Source organism: Pseudonaja textilis, chromosome 7 (genome assembly GCF_049901715.1).
Source record: "Pseudonaja textilis isolate UNSWEBS1 chromosome 7, rPseTex1.2, whole genome shotgun sequence".
NCBI lineage: Eukaryota > Metazoa > Chordata > Lepidosauria > Squamata > Elapidae > Pseudonaja > Pseudonaja textilis.
The window spans coordinates 14,214,574-14,236,392 of NC_141996.1; the positions used below are offsets into that span (position 1 = coordinate 14,214,574).

Genomic DNA, 21,819 nt, shown 5'->3' on the forward strand with positions numbered 1-21,819 from the left:
CCCCACCCCATCCAAAAAAATTAGAGCAGAGGCAGCGCATTCCCGACACTTCTTGTTCTTTGTACAACCCCACAGTGGATAAAGAATTCTGGAGAACTCCAAAGAGTGGAACAGTTTGTTGGATCCAAAGTATTCAACCTGTGGGTTTTGTCTTTTTCCCTCAATAGATCATTTTCATCATTATCTTTTGCTCTTTGTGGAATCTACAAAATAAATCCCTGTACCAAATGGTTAAGTCATTCATGATCTTTATTTTATAATTTAATCTCCCACCAGTCTTGTAGACTGAATGCCTTTATTAGTAGCAAGTATAATTGGTGTCAGATTTCAACAAGGTTCAGAAACAAAAGACCCCTCTGCTTCCAAAACAAAAGCCATTAGTTCCCAATCTGTTTCTCATCACCAAAAAAAACCCCTCACAAGCTCCTGGTCCTGGAAAGAACAAAATACAAAAAACTAGTAAGCAAATCCAGAAAATACTTTTGGGGTGTTACTCGGTAAATCTCATCAGGCTAAATATATGTTATTAACTTATAATTGGAAAGAAAGTTTAAGAAGAATTTCCTTCTTGCAGTTTCTCTGCTGATCCATTGAGAGCATCTGCTCATCTCTACTTCATAACTTGTTAGTGGTTATATATTTTTGCATGCAAATCATTACTGAGATTTCAAGACTGCAGTCCTGTGGCTTTCGGGACTTAATACAGAGAATTTATTTGTAAGAAACCCAACAATCAGCAATTCATAGAGCTGTGAACAAGTTAGTGATGAAGTTGTCATTATTTCTTTCCAGTTTGATGTTTTACATACCTGTTATTTACTTATGTGCAGCATGTGTCCTTATCATAATTCAGTATAGAACATTATGGATGTTAATCATTGAGTTCATAGGTTACAAGATGGTAATAGTGCTTCAAGATCACAGGTGTTACACTGGTGGCCTGCAGGCCGGATATTCCTGTACCAAATGGTTAAGTCAGGCCACGCCCACCCCAGCTCCGTGAAGGGAAAACATGATACATCACATGATGGCAATGTGACGCTATGAGTTTGACACCCGTGTTCTAGATATTGTATTCTAAGTGTTGGGGGTTTTTTTCTTCAGTGAACCAAACTTGTACTGGTTCACTAAATAATATAATAATGATAGAACTTTCTGTTGAGGGCCAGTTTGATATAGGTGTTAAAAGCCACAGGTTAGAAACTGGGACACAGTTGATTGATTTTGCCTTGTGAATCTCTTAGGTCAAGGAAGAAAAAAGCAATGATAAACCACTGCCAAAAATGTTGACTATAGGGGTTGGTCCAGGTAGTTGCCAAAAGTCAAGACTGACTCAAAAGCACCAAATATGTGGCTTTCAGTTAATGCAATGCTCTTGCTAAATTTCAGAGAAATGCATCTAAACCAGGGGTGTCAAACTTGCATTGTCACGGTGGTGTCCCGTGACGTATCATGACTTTTTTCCCCTTCACTAATCTGGGTATGGGCATGGCCAGCGTGCGACACATCCGGCCTACAGGCCACTAATTTGACAGCCCTGGTCTATACCATTTTCATTCATCCTTGCAGAGTTGGCACATATGTGGTCAGCCAGTTGGTTATTGTTGATATGCCTTAAATAAGAATTGTGAAACTCATGGCATTTGCAAGCAAGCAAATGGCTTGCCACACCGAATAAGGCCCTCTTATGAATAGAGCTACAGAGTTTATACAACATGCTAGCATTTTATATTACAAACAGTTGATTGAGTGAAACAATATGATTAATGTAAAGAATTAGTTGCTGAAGTTCTGCTTTCACTGGGAAATTCCCCGTGCATAGTTCAGGGTATCAACGGTTGCATCACATCAATCATTGAACAATAGTATGATCTGTTTCACTGCACTGACTTAATTATGACCCCATCCAATTTCTTGGGTTTTGTTGCAAATATGTTGGCAAACTGGACAATTAAAGAGGGAGATCCATTTTTTTCTGTTCCACTACTTAGACTCCCCTACTTATATTCTCTTACCATGTAGCTGTTTCTTCCTTATAAGTTAATTTTGGTTTTTAGTAGATGACAACATTCATTTTAACATGTTGAACAATTCAGACATGTTCTTTTCTCACAATAGTCAAAGAACTTATTATTCACTGCCAGATTCTACTGGTTGAAATGCTAATATTAACAGTCCATCTAAGTTGTCTACACTATTGACTGATTAGGAGGGATAGTTTGGGTTTTGAAACATGAATCTTTCCTACCTCTATAATGAGACATACAGCCTGGGTTGGTCTGTACACAAAATGTCTTGTTGATTTGCTCCTTATCTTTCTTTGCATTGATCTTTGAATGGCCTATAAAAAATCTGGGCAAAAGATGCTCAGGTCATATAAGTGCTATTTTAAATTTATAGATTTGGCAGTAGACCCCAGGAGCACCCCTGATCTTGACCCACAGCAATGATAGCAAAGATGGCACCAAATTCCTGCAGATAGCCAGGTAATCACAGTTATCTATGGAAAAAAATAACCTTACTTTATTGAACCCAGGTTGAGATCCCATAACAGCAGCTCTTAATAAAGTAGGAGAGAGGGAACACATGGAGAGGTCTGTAAGGGAGTGATGTGATTTGAGCAATTCAGTGAGAGCACTTATCAAGAATTCTTCCAATTAATATAATCAGAGTCAGTACTCCCCAACTTTTCAAGTAAAACTTCTGTTAAATTCTCCACAGCGCTGATTATGTAATAAACACGTGGAATTGTTTGCAGACAAAGGTTCAATTGTTCCTCTTGATTTCTTACATTAAACTGAAATTTCCAAAATTTTGATAACAGCATCAACAATTGTGCATTCTGTATTTATGCAGATGTGCTGTGGTATTGCGGTCTCCTTTGCCTTAATTCCCCTCTTCCAAAGTTATGTTTGTAAACTTAGTTTAAAAGTCAGCAGCTGTGTATGTTGCTTGGCTTCTGTATAGTTTATCATACAGCTGGAATACATATGAAATTGTTGACTCCACCTGAAAACAACTGGGAGGTAAAATGAAAAAAAAAAACTTCCTGAAAGAGATAAACATTAAACAACGTGAGCTATCAGCTCTTGAACCAACTTGTTCTATCTTGCAGAGTGTGTGAGTGACATGTGGAAGCCTAAAAGTGCTCATCTTATTCTTCCTGCCTACTCATATTGGAATTTATTTCCAGTTGTCCCTGGATATTTCTGTCAAAGAATGCTCTCAGACAGTTAAAAACGGAACAGTAGGGATTTTTCACTAGCTGTTTGTCCCTACTTTCTTCCCAAAAAGTTGCTCTGGGTTCTCGGGAACAATTTAATGATCAACATTGCTGTGAGCCAGACCTGTCTTTCTGGATGTCAGATGTGGTGCCAACTGAGTCATCAAAGTTTTCCAAATTTGACCTAATGGTTTTTTTTTTCCTGTTTGTAAAACTAACCTGCTTAACTGCTGTATGTTCTTTTTTTTAAATTTAAACTCTGTTTATCTAGTTATCCATTTAAAATAATGCCAAATGAGAACTTTGCATGGGTGGTATAAAGGAGACATATATGCAGGTGACAAGTAATACATTTAATTAAAAAATGACTGTTCCTATCTTTAAAAAACAAACTTAAAATCGCAGTGTTTTTCTTTTCTTAAATACTTTCAGAACTTCTGGGTGTTTTTGCTGATTGTGAAGACCATCATAAAGGTCACAGATCAATATGATGCCTGTAGGCATTATGTTACAAAAGGCATTCGTGGCATCTCAGAATTTCAGTTATTCTTTTTTTAATGCAAATGTCAAAAAAAAATCATTTGAAATTGACATAAGATGTTGCATGGGATCAAAGCATCTTCTGTGATCTGATGATTTCCCCAAATCATCAAACCATAGAGGGGTACACTGAAGACTATAGCCCATGACCTCCTTAACCACATCATTGATCTTCAGACCACCAGTTGGGAACCTGGCATTGAACCAGAAATCATGGTTTACAAACCAGAATCAAATAAATCACATGGCCCTTAATTCCAGTGCACGAACACAGCTATGCATGATGGCTAGGTCCACACTAATGGTCATTTGTATAGTTGCTTCAGCTGGATGAGGAAAATCAGTTTGTTTAGAACAGGGTTGTTAAACTTGCGGCCCTTGGGCCGGATGCATCACGTGCTGGCCACGCCCACCCCGTTTTAGTGAAGGGGAGAAAGTCACAATAAGTTACATGACAACAACCTGAGGGTGAGAATTTTGACACCCCTGGTTTAGAACTCATAGGCAGTTACGATGTTAGATATGGTCTTTATAAGGCACATTTAGTATTATTCCATGGGCCTAATATATCCAAACATTAGTAAAGCATCCAGCAAGGCTTGGACGTGAAAAGAGGTGTTTTATCATTATGCATTCTCACATACCTAGTGTTGTGGTTCACCAGCAGCTGGTGCAGACTGCAGAGGTATTGGACAGTGAGGACAAAAGGGAACCAGTCAGGGAGTCTGGAGAGGACTTGGACGAGGGCCCTGCATCCAATGCAGGGATGGGGCCAGGGCCATCTGGGAGTGGGGTGCTGCCTCCGGAGCCTCTGGAGTCTGGCAGCAGCGAGGCAGAGGATCCAGGGGAGCCTGTTCCCAGTGTGTGTATGTGTGTACAGAGTTGCTAGAAGGCGAGAGCAGCTGAAGCAGAAGGGGCGACTCAGGAGTAAGGCTGGGAGGTGATTGCCCCTCCCATAAGGGATAAAAGTCAGGCCCAGATGTCGAAACCTTTGCAGGAAGCAAAACAGTTCAATTAGATTCCGAGTCCTTCTGGAAGCTCTGTACTCTGGCGGTTTTTTTCTGATACTTCGGGTGGTTTTTGATATAATTACTTCGGAGACTTCTGTTTTTGGCAGCATTCCCCAGCACTGACAGGCATGGGCTTATCTTGGGGAACTGTGTATAATTAGTCTGGCTGGAAATGAAAGTAATTCCCAGCGTTGCATTAAAATAGGTTTTGCTTTTCAAACCAGCTTGTGTTTCCATACGTTTGACAAAGCCTGGGTCAGAACACCTAGTATGCCACGTTGAATAATTTCAGGCTAGGAGAGGTATTCAGAATAATGTCTTGCCCTTTTTTGCTGCTGATAATTACAGATTGTGCAGATATGCAGATTGGCTTAGCATTCGTTGCCATCATCCCACGCAGTTTTAATTTATCCAGCATGCATGTATATGCTCCTCATTTGGGACTATCAGATCTTTGGATCCACCACATCCAAAGAGGGCTACCATTCTCTGCTGACATAAAGGGAGAAACCAATTATGAAAGTCCTGTAACAACCTCATCCTATGATTGGCTGTGGAGGACTTCAGCTATGAAGGAGAAGAAGACATTTCAGAGCGTGCCAGGGTCCACAAGTGGCACCTAGTGGCAACTCTTTAAAGCAGCTGCATCCTTTCTCAATATCATGCGACTGTCATGCACAACTAAAGTGCAGTCCTGCGAAAAAAACACATTTGGTTTAAGGCAGGGGTGTCAAACTCAAGGGCCGGAATCCAGATCCAATCCACGGAGTACTTAGATCTGGCTTGCGGGGCCGCTCTGGAAGCAGCAAAGGACCAGCAGCCCACAATGCTTCTGCCAGCAAAAATGGAGCTCAGGAGGGCCACGCACGGCCCTCCCGAGTTCTGTTTTCACTGGCAGCGGGTTACAGGAGGCCATTGCAGCCAAAAACAGAGCTCAAGAGCCCATTTTTGCTGTCAGAGCACTCGGGCCATCACAAGCATCCCCAACATGAGTGACGTTGAGCTGGGCATGCCCACCCCGGCCCCCGGTGGTCAAACACAACCCTGATGTGGCCTCAATGAAATTGAAATTGACACCCCTAGTTTAAGGAGTTACAAACTTATCAACAATTATATGTTCTGATGTAATCTTTTGTCTTTGAATCTAAAGTCTTTTCATTATAGAAACAATGATTGAAGTGGTGTGAAGGACCCATTTTACATTTAAACTCTTGAGTCTTCACAGCAATTGAGAGATCAGTTTTGATCTTTCATGTTTAAGCCACCATTTCTAAGTTCTGAGGGGGGAAATGGCTTTTTAAAAACTTTATATCATAAGCATTTCTTTGACTTTCCAATTCTTTACTTTATAAGTGTCTTTATTTTCCAGGAAGGAAAGAAGAAGTTTGACAAAGAAAGTGAAAAGTATTATTCCACCCTGGAGAAGCACTTAAATTTATCAGCTAAGAAAAAGGAGTCACACCTGCAAGATGTAAGTTTTTACAACTGGGATTTTGTATTTTCAAATTTAAAAGGAGGAAAGCAAAAGATATAAAGGATATTTGTTTTATGCGGGGCAGAAATGAAAGTATTTTATTATGTAAATAAGTACGTGAGGTCAAAGTGATGTTGTATTCAAAGGAGTGTTTGTCTGTTTTAATAATTTAAATATGAAACTAGCTGTGTTTCTTTTATGACCAAGATATTTAAGCTCTGGGTTTAATATGTTTTTCCTTCATGTTGTCTTTGACAAGAAGCTATTGAAGAAAGATTAATGACTTTAAAAGAAGTAATATACAATGATTATTTGTCAGATGAAAGTTAGGCCATCCCATGTCACTTAATTTAGGGTTGAAAGATAGGGATGCACAAAGACATGTTTAGATTTGTCAATATTTTGAAACAGAACAGAACAGGACCCCCTTCTCAAACAACTTTTGTTTCAATTAAAACATCAGTTTTAATTATTTGAAACAAAACTACTAATGGTTCATTGTGGAACATTAATGTCATTTTAGTAATTAGATTAGTAGTGGTGCTTGGTCTGGTATCTGTCTTATTTTTTTTCCAGCTGTTACAACAGGAGAGTAGAACAGCAAGTTAAAAAAAATCACCAGATTACTCCTATTTCCTGTTATTCACTGTCAGACTCTCAAGCTAAACATTTCATAGCCCACTGAGGATTCTAGAATGTTGCCCACAGACGCACCCACTCATTCCAAGAAAAGGGGGGGAAAGTGTTGGGTAGGGTATGACCGTCAGAAGTCTTTAACGTCTTTATTATTTTTGTTGGGCTTTGCAAATTTTTAAGGATTTATTCCTCAAGAACATTATCATCCTCCACTCCCTATAAACACCCTTTAGTCTGGTTCATCGGGAATACATTTCCATCATCCATAGGGTGAAGCCCAACATTTATTCTAGTATGATCTATTCTAGCATGATGTCATCCAGTTGTTTTGCAAATATGCTTTACCCTCCCTGATCACTGGCTGTGCTGGCTATTCTGAGACTGGAAATCCAATATAAAGGTAGTCCTTGACTTACAACAGTTCATTTAGTGACTGTTCAAAGTTACAAAGGCACTGGAAAAAGTGACTTACGACCATTTTTCACACTTACAATCATTGCAGCATCCCCAATGGCCAGGTGATCAAAATTCAGACACTTGGCAACTGACTCATATTTATGATGGTTGCAGTGTCCCGGGGTCATGTGATCACCGTTTGTGACTTTCTGACAAGCAAAAGCAATGGGGAAGTCAGATTCACTTAATAACTAAGTGTAACTAAGTTAACACCTGCAGTGATTCACTTAACAAATGTGTCAAGAAAGATCATAAAAATGAGAAAATACTCAGTTACTGTATAGGAAATACTCATCTTGCTTAACAACAGAAATTTTGGGCTCAATTGTGGTCATAAGTCAAGGACTACCTCTACCTAGTAAATATCATAATAGAAATACCATGCTTTTTGGTGCATCAAATCCCAAAATTGTCTTCTGTATTTCCCAGAAGTTCTCTATGGTTGCTAAAGGTTTTTTTGTGTGTATGTGATTAAAGGAACTTTATCTCAATAGGCAGTTACCCAAAGTCAAAGGAAGTTAATTGCTTATAAGTCCTCTGGATGTCTATTGAATGATCTTACTAAAGTGATTGATTCAGTGGGATTTGTAGAAGTATCTGTCTTTTTGGCTTGGGACCAGTAAAAATGCCCTGTGTATTGCTTACTTCTTTGAAATTTTTGCTTTATAAATCTTGATTGTGCAATAAATGGTTTCTAGGCTGTCATTTCATCCATAGTTTATCAATTATCCATATTTCACTGGCTAAATTTAAGTCGTGGATTGTAGAATTCATGAGTGATCATGTATTTCTTTTTAATTTCTTTCTTTATAATCCTTTCCGTTATACATCTGAATCTGATGATTGCTAATCAATCATTATTTACATTTAATAGGTAGGTAGGTAGTTAGGTGGGTAGGTAGGTAGGTAGGTAGGTAGGTAGGTAGATAGATAGATAGATAGATAGATAGACAGACAGACAGACAGACAGACAGACAGACAGACAGCACATGATTACAAAATGAACCTCTACTCAATTTTAACTCAATTTAGATTTCTATAATACTTTTTCTTTTCCATAAGAGGAATATATTTTGTCTAACAATTAATTTGAATTTGAGCTAACTGACTCTACTCTCTAACATAATTTATGTTCTGGATCGGAGAAAATGCTAAATAAAACATCAGAAACAACCCTTCCTGTCCCAAAACTGAGAACTATTTATTGCTCTCATTGTTTTTAAAGAATAGTTCTCAGATCAAATAATTCATCATGTCTGAAACCAAGAGTGAGTTTTCTGTACCGCCTTTGTGATTGGGTCATTGAACTTTCTTCCATGGAAATATGAATCTCAGATGATTGTATACCTTGCAGTGTGTAGATTTTCATGCTGATCTATCTATTCTGGTGGATTTTTTTTTATTTGAGCAAGAAACAATTTGCTTCTAATCCAATAGAATGCCTAACCATGAGAATTTATCGTGTGTTTACTTTTTATAGGATATATTGAGTTAATATGGAGCTTCTGTTACAGAAGACTTCCCTGGTGTAATTATAACAATACTAATAATCTGAATTGTATATTTTACAGTTATTCTATGTTTCAATTTTAGGCAGATACCCAGATTGACAGAGAACATCAAAATTTTTATGAAGCATCATTAGAATATGTCTTCAAAATCCAAGAAGTGCAAGAGAGAAAGAAGTTTGAATTTGTTGAGCCTGTAAGTTTTAATAATGCTATTTACTATAACCAACATAAAATAGAGACCAAAATTGAAATATTGCTACTTTTCCATAACATCCATTCAAACATCCCAACTTCCAAAATATTTTCATATTTATTTATCTCCCATTTATCTCTTATTAATTCTGGGATCTCTGTGAACGGTACAGATGAGATTTGATTGATCCCTCTTGCCAGCAGATTGGCTTTCATAGGAAGGGGAATGATTTTCTACATAGAAGTGGGGTGGTCTTCATGTAGAAAATCACTCCACTTCCTACATGGAAACTCTTTCTGGAGTTTATACTTGAGGTGGGAAAAAATGAAACTTTGGTTTTGGGTTTTACTGATTTGATTGATTTGTTGTTATAGAAATGGCTAGTTTATATTATTATGGAAATGTAAAAAGTTGAGGTTCGATGTTAATGCTTTATTCTATTGCAACCAAGAAAGTCAGAAGTCAATACTTTTCTTTTCTTCCTCCCTTTCTCACTTTTCTTTCCCCTTTTCCTTCCCACTGTATTTATATTTTTGTATTTTATTTTATAATTTAATTTAATAAAATTATAAAATAAAAAATAATTTTAAAAAAGGAAGAGGAGTGATTTCCCTCCATCAGACATGCACACGGCCCTTCTGAGCTCCATTTTCAGTGGCAGAGCACTTGGGCCACCATAGGTGCCTCCTGACATGAGTGATGTCAAACTTGCTACACCCATTCTGGCCACGCCCCCCCCCCCCAAAAGCCAAACACAACCCCAATGCAGCCATCAATGAAATCGAGTTTGACACCCTGCTGTAGCTCAGCAAATTGTTTCAACCACATAATGAACATTGATGGGAACTGTATATGTCTAGTCTAACGATAAGGCCTACAGGTGATATGATAGCAGTCTTCCAATATTTGAAGAGCTGTCACGGAGAAGAGAGGTCAACCTGTTCTCCAAAGCATCTGAGGGCAAGACAAGAAATTACAGGTGGAAGCTTATCAAGAGAGCTCCAACCTAGAACTAAGGAGCTATTCCCATCAGTGGGATGGCTTGCCTCCAGAAGTTTTGGGTGCTTCATCACTGGAGAATTTTATGAAAAGTTGGACAGCCACTTGTTCAGAATGGTATGGTGTCTCCCCTTGAACCAGAATAGTATAGGGCAAGGGTCTTCAAACTTGGCAAGTTTAAGACTTGTGGACCTCAACTCCCAGAATTCCTGAGCTAACATGACTGGAAGAGGAATTCTGGGAGTTGAAGTCCACAAGTCTTAAAGCTGTCAAGTTTGAAGACCCCTGGTATAGGGTCTCCTCTAGTTGAATTAGAAGACCTCCAAGATTTGAATTTGTTGAGTCTGTAAGTTTTAATAATGCTATTTGCTATAACCAATATACTTCTACATACAGACCAAAATAGAAATAATTCATAGGATTGATTGACTATGCTCCTTTTCCATAATATTCAACTTCCAACTCTGTTATTCAAATATTCCTAAATGTGGATTGTCACATTTTCATTGAGCCAAAGCTGACCAGCGGTATTGATTATTTTAATAAGGACCTCCTAGTGAAATTCTAAAGAGTGTTATGATTCCTATTGGATGCAGCTCTTAATCATCAGAATTGTACCCATGCAAGGAATGCAAACCAAGTAAAATATATTAGTCAATTAAGGAAGTGATTTTTTTTCCTGTAAACAACTGAAAGCTTAAACTAAGTCATGTTTTAAATGTTCATAGAAAGGTTTTCTCATCCACTGTGGAATAAAATTGCAGATGGCTTGCCATCTATCTGTGTGACATTTTCATGGCAGTGCTGTATGTGCAACTAGAATTTCATAATATAAAAATTGGCTGAAATGCTTGCCAGAGACACTATTCTTCAGGTTTAAATAAATCTATTTGACCTTTTATTTAAAAATAATAAAAAAGAGTACAGAAAATGTTTATAAAAGTGGAACTATTATGCTCCACCCCTGTTTTAGCACAGTCAAATAATTTCTAAATAGATTTGACCAAAGTCAGATTGTGGGATGCATAATGTAGATAAAAATTGAACTCTGAAAGAAGAGAATATATGTCTCTCAGGGATGAACTGTGGAGTCCTTGGTAGTTTTCGAGCTTGGTTGTTTGCTAGTTGATGTTTCATTACCCAGCTAGGTAACATAATCAGTGCTAGTGAATGCAGGTAGTCCTCAACTTACCATCAGTTCGTTTTGTGACGAAGTTACAACAGCATTGAAAAAGTGACTTATGACTGTTTTTCACACTTACAACCATTATAGCATCCCCATAGTTATGTGATCAAAATTCAGATTCTTGGCAACTGACTTGTATTTATGATGGTCGCAGTGTCCCAGGGTCATGTGAACACCTCTTGCAACCTTCTAACAAGCAAAGTCAGTGGGGCAGCCGTGTTACTAACTTAACAACTGTGACAAGAAAGGTTGTAAAATAAGACATCCCGAGCTCCGTTTCCAGTTGCAACAGCCTGCAACCGTCTGGCAGTAAAAATGGAGCTTGTGAGGGCCGCACACCTACACACACGAGCTCCATTTTCGTTGGTAGAGGCACTGGTCCTTCGCTGTTTCCAGGGTGGCCCTGTGGGCCAGATCTAAGCATCCTGTGGGCTGGATCTGGCCTATGACACCAGTCTTGAGTTTTGACACCCCTGATGTAACAAAATACATAGACTGAAACCATAAAATTTATGGCTTCAATGGCTGCATTGATGGCCTTGCCTCAGAGGGTATGGATTTGATGAATGTAATAATGGCAGCAGTCTTCCTTACAAGAAACAAACACAAGAAACTGTCTGCAAACATTACTTGCACAACAGCTAGGGACACAATTTCTCCCTATAACCACTTTCAAGAGATCTCTAACTGTAGATGTGGATGTGTACTTAACCACTTTAGCTGATGTCTGACGATAAGTCTCTTTATAAACAGTTGTTTTATTAAGTAGAACCACAAAAGATTACGAGCCATCTCGCCTATAACTATGCATCCCCTGATTGTTGCAATCGTATAAAATTACACTTTTGAAAAACCTTGGATTTGAGCTAATAAGTAATTCATGTGGTAATTAATCTATAGTGGCTCGTTTAGAACTTGGTACTGCAACTGTGCAGTGATGAACATGCTTAATGTTTTGTTGGACATAATTGTATGTAGATCCACAAACATTAACCTTTCTCTGAATCCCTAAATTAACCCATCCAATAAATCAAAGTTTAACATAGCTCGAGCCATGATTATGCTAGCAGCTTTAAGGCTCCAGCCAACAAAACATAGTATCTGAAAACCTCAAATAGTCTTGTATTTATTTTTATGTAGTGTTGTTGACCCTGAGATTGTTTGGTCATCTCATTCTCACAGGAAGACGATTTTGGTAGGAATTTGACCTCTACCCCTCAGTTCATCAGCCAAGCAGTTATTATCTTTCTAGTTCCTTTAAAAAAAAACAGAGAAGAGAGAGAAAGAAAAAGTAATAGCTACCACAAAATATATTTGAACAATCAAGTTTTAAACCAATGTGGTTAGTAATCTGGTAAGGAAGGAGAGGCAAGTGACTTCAGATAACCACTATTCTCTCAATAAAAAGTGGAATAGTTATCAAGAATTCCTTGGTATTGGTCCATGCATATATTTTTTAGAAGGGGTAGTCTTAACAGTTCACTTTGTCTGCCAAGAAGAAATTTATTTAAGATGGTTTTGCTGAAGCTTGGGTGGCTCTTAAAGGGTGGTTGTTTTCTCCAGCAGCTTTTTCCAGTCTGGACATTCTCCAGATGTTTGGACTTTAACTCTCAGTTCCTTAGCCAGCATGGCTATTATTGTGGAATTGAAACATTTGAGGAGTTAAAGGTCCATAAATTTGAAAGCTAAAAAAGGGAACAGAACTACTGGCATGTAATAGGTCAGAAACAAGCAGCTATGGCTACTTTATGAGTTATGGACTTCAACTCCCAGAATTCCACAGCTGGTTCAGGAATTCTGGGAGTTGAAGTCTACAGACTGTAAGGAACCATAGTTGCCCACTCCTATAATAGGTGCTTTGGTATGGGAAGCTGATATCCTTTTTTCCCCGGAAAGCTGCCCTGCTCTGTTCATAGATCTGAAGGAACAATTCCTACTATTCCTAAGACCTAAACTTATTCTTTTAAAATATGAAGTTGGCAGTTGTTTAAATGCCCTACAAGTTGTTTGTAGATGTGGGAGCCACCCTGGCCTATATAGCAACTAGAATCATCTGTCCAGGAATGCCACCAAGAAGACTTCAAACCATGTAAGGAATAGGATGCTAACCTGAAACCGTGTTTTTGAGTTGACGTTGCCATAAAAAAAGTGTTCAAACATTTTTTTCACTGAACATAGGCACTTTCTCCAGAGTTTTTTTAACTAATAACAGCTAGCAATAAGACAGGTTACAAAATGCCAATTTTTGATTCTCTGCGTTGGAATAGAAGGGAGGGTATAGCATAATGTGTCTTTGAAGAAACATGATTACAGGTAGATATGTTCTTTTTCATTGCTGATCTCTGTGCACCTCATAAATGGGTGAGTTATTTACAAATTCAAGGGCAGATAGTATCAGAATAAGTGAAGAATGAACTGGACTGTGGAAATCAGTTTATACTCTGGCCTAAATACCAACTTATAGTGCTTTGTGAAAGCTGAAGGTTGGAGCTCATAGAGCTGATCTTCAGATAAGTATCAGTAGCATCTCTTTGAGGAAATCACAGCTGTTCTAACAATGCAGGTGAAGTGAATGTACATCCTTTTAGGTTATGGAAGTCATAAAATGTCATAAGTCTATTGTAGGGTGACAATTAAACTAGTTAGTGGTATGTTGACCTAATACAGAGGAATTCTACATTTGATGGAGAATAACAGATTATCACTGGAGGTTTTTCAAGAAGAGATTGGACAGCCATTTGTCTGGAATAGTATAAGGCAAGGGTCTTCGAACTTGGCAAGTTTAAGACTTGTGGACTTCAACTCCCAGAATTCCTGAGCTAACATCCCTGAGGAGGAATTCTGGGAGTTGAAGTCCACAAGTCTTAAAGCTGTCAAATTTGAAGACCCCAATATAAGGGTTTTCTACTCAAGAAGGGAGTTGACTGGAAGACTTCCAAGGTCCCTTCCAACCCTTTATTCTGTTATTCTATGTTCTATAGAATGACGTATGTCTGAAATTTGAAGCAGTCAATGGGTATGGGGAAAAAAATAGTTAGAATGAATTCCTGGCTACAATAGTTAACAGTCACAACCATTGTGAGAAATAATATAAAAAGCAGCTTTATCCTTGTGAAAAATAAGGTCTGGCTGGTTCACCTTGAGGGCAGCCAGCTTTGCTAACTCTGCAAGCAGACATGACTATCAGTTTCTTAGGGAAAAAACTATATATCTGAAATCACAGTAGACAAAGGCCGTAAATGTTTCTGGTTCAGAGACATTAGAAAAATGAATCCACCTGTTCATGGAAAATGATAGCGAGAAATTTTTGAAAAAGATGAAGTCAGTTCCTTAGGATAGAGAGACAGCAGGAACCAGATGAATGTGAATCCAGCAAATGTTGGTAGGATAAACAAGGAAAACATTTTTACTTGGATGTACTGTAGATCATCACCATGTGGGTGGCTTCCTGACCATCACCAGTACAGTTGAACATCTGGTGTTATGCTGAAGATGAAGAGACCCTCCACACTCTGAGGCAGTTGTCCTAGATGCCTAAGTGATTTACCACAAGATTAATTCTGAAGAAGGTCAGATTCTGAGGAATTTTGTAATTAGCTCTGCAACAGATGAAAGAAAATTACTAGGCCTACTAAGAAATAATTAATGCGATCATCATTCCCTCTCTGACATCTTTTCCAACCGCCTTCTTAAGGAGCAGGAATAAGGGGGGGAAAGGACCTGTTCACCTTTAGTTCCAACATCATCCTGCTGTACTGCAGGAGCTTCACTCTGTAACATCTGGCCATGGAAATCCTTTGTAGATGAATAGCCCACAAGATGAGTAACAAGATAAATCTGTGAATGCTCCAGTCCTAGATATCAAGCACTAAGTGTACTTGTTGTGGTTAGCTGGCAGCCTGTGCAGATAGCAGCAGAATAGGACAGTGGGAAGAACAGCGACCAGTCTGGGAGTCTGGGGAGGACTCAGACAAGGGTCCTGTGTCCGATACGGAGATGGGGCCAGTACCATCTGGGAATTATGTGCTGACTCCGGAGCCTCCAGAATCTGGCAGCAGTGAGGCAGTGGAACAAGGGGAGCCTGTTCCCTGTGCGCAGAGCTGCCAGAAGGCAAGAGCAGCTAAGACAAAAGGGGCGACTCAGAAGTAAGGCTTGGAGGTGATTGCCCCTTCCATAAGGTATAAAGGAAGTGCAAAGGTGGAGAAACCTTTGCAGAAAGCAAAGTCGTTTGCTCTGTTCAGATTAAACCTCGAAGCTCTGTGTGGCCATTGTATTTCATTTTGCTTTTTACAGTTAATTTGGCACTTTAGTTGGCAGCAATTCAAAGGAGATAAAGGTGGGTGCTTATTTCGAGAGACTGTTTGGGACTCATTATGGGCTGGGAATGAACATAATTCCCAGCGTTGAAATAAAACAAGAGTTGTTTGGGCTAAGCGTGTGCTTAATTACAGTCTCAGGAAGCCTTGGTCAGAACAGTACTAGAATTCGTGAATTTTTTTAGAATTGCAAGTTCTAAATTATTTAAGAGATTGTCTCTGACCTGTGCCAAATTGGTCTATTCTGAAGACTATTGCTGCCTTCAAGATTGACATCTTGAAGACTTAACATCTCTAGGATGGATAGATAGAAATTTCCAGACATGGAAATATCCAGTTCTCCACATCAAGATATGAGACTAGATTTTAAGGGAGAAAAACTGGGTTCCTTGGTTCCTTGACCCAAAGGTGCTTTGTTCAAGAGCCAACTGGACTTTCTGGGTTGTTGTTGTTGTTGTTTTGAAGCTGAAGCTTCTTGGATGAGAAGTGAAACATCTTCTAAGAAAAACCAGAAAGTCCAGTTGCCTCTTGAAAAAAACACCTTTGGGACAACCATGACCTGAGAATCTCCATAGAGGTTTTCCTTGAGTTTAGCCCCAAAAGGAGCATTGAATCTAACTGGGAAGATTCAGTAATGTGGAGGATATTGGTGGAGACTACTTGAAAAAATCAAAACTGATTGGTTCACATCTGTAGCTAGGTTCATACAACCATGCACTTAAGAGCTGCTCCAGTTGCTTCCAGTTTCCAGTGCTCCCACATGTGCAAAGACCAGCTGGCCAGTGCGCATGCACATGCCAGAACCCAGAAGAGCAATGGCCGACAGCTGACATGCCCAGAAAAATGGCTCTGCATGCCATTTCAAGCATACGTGCCATAGATTCACCATCACAGCCCTATAATATCTCTGAGGTGACACTATCTAGTTGATCTTGTTTAGACTTGAAATCTAAGATAAGGCTTGGATGGGAGATCTTCAAAAAATACATAGGTTATAAATAATCTGGGAATTTGAAAGAATATTCCAGAAGAGGCAAATAACAAGCAATTTCTGTGTTGTTTCCAAGAAAACTAAGTTGGTATCTATAAATTCAACTTAAAAGACTTTATTTCTTTACTGGAAGTAGTAGCATACTGTGTGGATTTTATAGAAGTTTTAAAATGCATAGATTTTCACTTGACTTAACTTTTAGCTTTTTAAAATCTGTTTTCATTGCTTTTATTCACTTAAGCCAGGGGTCTTCAAATTTGACAGCTTTAAGACTTGTGGACTTCAACTCCCAGAATTCCTCTTCCAGTCATGTTAGCTGAGGAATTCTGGTAATTGAAGTCCACAAGTCTTAAACTTGCCAAGTTTGAAGACCCTTGACTTAAGCAATCTAGAAACAGGAACAGTTCAGTGATATATAATTATGATAAATTAAAATTATCTATATTAAGTAACACCAAAATACAAGCAACAAATAGATTCACTCATTTAACCTGGCTACTGTGTATTCATGAAAACCACAAAAGAAATTGCAATCTGACATTCAGATACATCCCAAGATAACCAACCTAGTGGCTGAATTGAAATTAGAATAAATGTTAGCTAGCTACTTACTACCCTTTGTCCATTTTCATGATAGCCCAAGGAGATCCAAAGATTTTGATTCTTAATTTCATTTAACTTCAGTGTTATTTCTAAACCTGGCTGCCTTAATTATGGGTTATTGCAATGAATAAACCAGGTTGATACATATTGCATATGAACTGGAAATTTATATTAGTCACTGTTTGTTGGGTCAAAAATAGGGGGGGGAAAGAGGTTTTTGATTTCTTCATAGGCCTGGAAGGAAAAGGGAGAAGCTTGTAAACTTACCGCTATTCAGTTTTAAGGATCTGAATGGTGTGATTAAAATCCTGCTGGTTGAAAATTATATTTTAATTACTGAGCTCAGATTAAAAACAGTTAATCCCTTCTCCCAGTCATATTTTACACCCGGATGCTTATTAAATTATCTTGACTGCAGGGTAACTCTTGAACAAGCAAAATTACCTTCCAAGAAGCAGGTGGCCCAAGTAGAGAAGAGGACTTGGCCTTTTTTTGTAATTTGAATGATCATCCTGGAGATGTTCCTCGGGCTCACCTACCCACCCAGAAATGCCATCTTCTAGTTGCATTTCTAAAGTGGGGCAGAGAAAGACTTTCCCTGGATGCCCTGTCTTCTTTTATCCTAATTGTACTTGATTTCGTGCCCTTTTGCTTGCTTTCTTGCTTGGTCTTTCTCCCGGGGGTGGGCTTCAAATAATTTAACAACCGGTTCTCTGCCCCATTGCTGGGTGGGCGTGGGCATGGTGGGTGTGGCCTAGTCTGCCTCCTGCACCATCCTGGGAGCGGAAACAGGTCCATTTTGCCCTCCCTGGGCTCCGGAGGCTCTCTGGAGGCTGGAAATGGGCCTGTTTCCAGCCTTCCAGAGGCTCTGGGAGGCCCATTTTTCGCCCTCCCTGAGTGTTCCTGCGATCCAAATTGGGCCACGTGGGGACTCCTGGGAGGGAAAGGGCAGGGATGAGCAGGGTCAGCCAGTCATTGGAACTACTGGTTTGCTGAACCAGATGTAAAATTAACATCTGGTTCGGCTGAACTGGCACAAACCAGCTGAAGCCCACTCCTGCTTTCTTCCCACAATTTTTGCATTTGTTTCCGAAGGAAGGAAGGAAGGAAGGAAGGAAGGAAGGAAGGAAGAAAAAGAAACCAGGTTACCAAAAAAGAAACCAGTTCTGGAAAGTGGCAAAGGAAGGAGAAGATGATAGACAGCAGTTTTGTATTGATGCATGAAAGGGTTGGAGCTTGCATCACGTTGGCATCACACTCTCAAAAATGTTGGATCCTGAAGACATCTGTGGTTGGCAGTAATGTAATGAAAAATGTCTTGCTGCCACAGTAGAGAGATTGTTCAACCTTGTACACATTACTCAAGATACAGAGAAACTCTTCACCTAAAGAGTATCAGGCTTCCAAAAAAGCAAGAAAGATTGAGACTCTTCTAACCGGTTTTTCTTTATTGTCCCTCGCCTATAGGCAGAAGTCTTGCCAAACTAAAGCAGTTCCTTGCACCATAAAGCATATATTCTGGGAACCAATAGAAAGGAGCTGTCTCAATTCTCATTCTCTAAACTGTGCTAACTTTTGCTTCTGTGAAATGCACCCTCTCTCCTGGGAATTCAAACAATATTCCATCACCAAAGGACACTGTATAGCAGGAGTCGCCAACCTTTTGGACCTCAGGGACCACCAAACTCAACATTTTAAATCTCGCAGACCAGAGACCCTGGGAAAATCCCTCCAAAAGTCTGCAGGAAAATTCCCCACCCTGTTTTTCTAGTAATCGATCATTCTTTATTTGGGATTGCAAGATACTGTTTCCAGCTCCGTTCTCAGCGGGTGGGGGAGAGAGAGAGAGAGACTTTTGGCTTAATACAAGGAAAGCAGCAGAAGTCTTTCTTTCTCTCCCCCAGACTCTGCCAGAAATAAGTCTTTGTGAGACTTGTCGCACTGGCGCAGCCTCTTGGAGCAGGATGCCTTGCAGGGTCCCAAAGACTCATTTCTGGTGGAGTTTGGGGGAGAGAAAGAAAGACTTTTGCTGCTTTCCTTGCGTGCAGCCAAAAGCAGAAGAAGAAAGAAGCAGTCAGGTGGCCATGCGAGGTACGTGGGGCACTTGGGGGCAAGTTCCCTCCCTCCGCCCTTTTCCCCCTCCCCTCACTACCTTGTGTTCAAAATGCAAGCGATGCAAGCTTTGTGTTCCCGCGGGCCATGTGGGCGGCACAGCCTTGTGTTCCCGCGGAGCCTGGATTAGTTAGTTTACTTTATTGTTATTGCACCTCGTACAATGAAATCAAACGCCATCTTCAGTGCACATCTTGACCATGAATATAAACACAAACATACATCCTTCACACTCCACATTAATGGCTTGGGGGGTGCTTTGGGGGTGACATTTCTCTGCGGACCACCAAAATTTTCTCGCGGACCACCAGTGGTCCCCGGCCCACTGGTTGGCGACCCCTGCTGTATAAGACCTAGCTAGAAACTTAATTTCTCTTCCTGCTGACCGGTGACAATGATCATTATTTCCCTGCCCGCTCACCTACTTTCCAACCCATCTTAAGACTATATATGAATTCAGGTACAAGTGTCTGAGATGATTCAGGATCCACGTCTGAAATCTTCACAATTCCGGGTCTCAAACTGATGGAAGATCTGTGGAGACACCTTAGAACCATTTATATTACTTCATACAGGACTTTTTACACCGAAGTTTGCTGGATGATTCATATAGCTCTATTTCTTACGCAGTGCTAAACCAGACCTACATTTATTTATTAAATTTACTCCCCCCCCCGCATTTAGAAGTGACTGCATGTATCAGGTCAGTGAGAGAGTAAACATTCTAGTATTTAACTTTTCTGTAGTTTATTAACAAAAGTGTTTAAAGTAGGGATTTCCGAAAAATAAATTCTTTATATGAGATTTGGCAGTTTGCAATAAATTTGCCATGACTGCCATCTAGTGTCAGGAGTTGTCTAAGATTAATTATTTAAGAACAAACATAAATAATCTGAACCTGCTGACATGGTAGTTACACCTTGATACTGCATTGAAAAATTAGGGAAAATTAATGGAAGCTTGCACTCATTTGCAAAAATAATCTTCAACTTTGATGCTGAAATTAGCAGCATTAACAAGCATTAATAATGCTAAAATTGATAAAAGGCTTAATAAAAGTTTTGCTTACTGCTGTAAAAAATGATACTCTGGTTAATTAGAAGATGGACTTAACTTTGGTCTTACTTTGAATGTTCTTCCTGAATCTCATCCTTTTGCTACAATCTGGAATGGAGACAATGCAATTCATTGTTCCTTTATCTCCGACCACACGTGTAAGCCTGTGTACTAGTTTTAGCTATCAAGTTGTCACTTTGAAACTGTGAAGCAGAGGTGGTATTCAGCAGGTCCTGACCAGTTCTGGAGAACCGGTAGCGGAAATTTGGGGAGAGAACTGGCAAGTACCCCCTCTGATTGGAGATTTTACAGTATCCTTCCCCTGCCACGCCCACCAAGCCACGCCCACAGAACCGGTAGTAAAAAAAAAAATTGAATCCCACCACTGCTTTGAAGTATCTGCTGATAATAGAAGACCTAAAATATTAGCCAATGCTGCATGGTCTCTGCAGTTATGGTGAATGTTCAGATTCAATTTGTTATCACAATAATTATTCTCAATAAGATACAACAGCTTTTATGTTTGGATCTCTTTCTCTTCTTTTTTCTTTCCCTATTTACCTTTCATGCTCCTTTCTGGCTTACATCCTAATTCCTTGGACCAGTCAGTCTTCCATTCCTATCCTTGCCCTGTAGTTGGGGTATCCAACCTTGACAACTTACTAGCTGGGGAATTCTGGGAGTTGAAGTCCACAAGTCTTAAAGTTGCCAAGGTTGGACATCCTTGCCTTGTAGCTTGGCCTTGTTTTCTATTTTTTTCTGCTATCCTACCTCCTGATTTCTGTCAATGACTTTAAAAGAGACAACATTTGCATCTTGGGCTAAGTTCCATCATGGCATAGCTACAAACAGCATCTTTGTGCTAGCAGTCAGCTTCTATGATGGGCTAACGAACTGTGCTTAGAATGATGCATCAAAGTCTCAATTCTTCTTTGAAAAAGCCAGAGAAAGAAACCATGTTTTGTTTTAATATTTTGTCCTTTTAATTTCTTCACAGACATTGATCCATGTTTTTTCCATTACAACTATGGATAAAATGAATTTCACACACTTCATCTGGGTTTTGATTCTATTTTGTTTTGTTCTCGTTTGTATTGTTTTTCTCTTTTTTTTCCAGCTTTTGGCATTTCTTCAGGGATTATTTACATTTTACCATGAGGGGTACGAGCTGGCCCAGGAATTTGCACCGTACAAGCAACAGCTGCAGTTCAATTTGCAGAATGTAAGGCTAAATTTCATTTACTACAATTTTTTGAATAACTGAATACCTTTGTGATGAATGCCCAATTCAGTTACAACGTTGAAACCTCTAGAATATAAAATGAATAATTTCAGGCACATATGCACAAACTTTCCTGCATTGCTTATCATGTTTATTTATTTTTTATCTATTTTGAAATTTATTTGCCTCCCATCTCATGATTCTAGGTGGCTTAGAATACAAAAACAACAACATTAAAACCACAAATTATAAATTATAATTCCAAGGAACAGACATATCAGGTCTCTACCT

The 21,819-nt window shown here is 39.3% G+C and overlaps 1 protein-coding gene across 2 annotated transcripts in view; it reads left to right on the forward strand.

Moving 5' to 3' along the window:
- Positions 1 to 21,819, forward strand: part of ARHGAP42 (Rho GTPase activating protein 42) — a 158,979-nt gene that overhangs the window by 86,598 nt on the left and 50,562 nt on the right. For both annotated transcript variants that reach the window (XM_026706881.2, XM_087937062.1), the window contains 3 exons: positions 6,143 to 6,244; positions 8,933 to 9,043; positions 21,424 to 21,528. In XM_026706881.2, the coding sequence (XP_026562666.2) occupies positions 6,143 to 6,244; positions 8,933 to 9,043; positions 21,424 to 21,528 (318 nt within the window). The remainder of the gene's footprint in view (positions 1 to 6,142; positions 6,245 to 8,932; positions 9,044 to 21,423; positions 21,529 to 21,819) is intronic.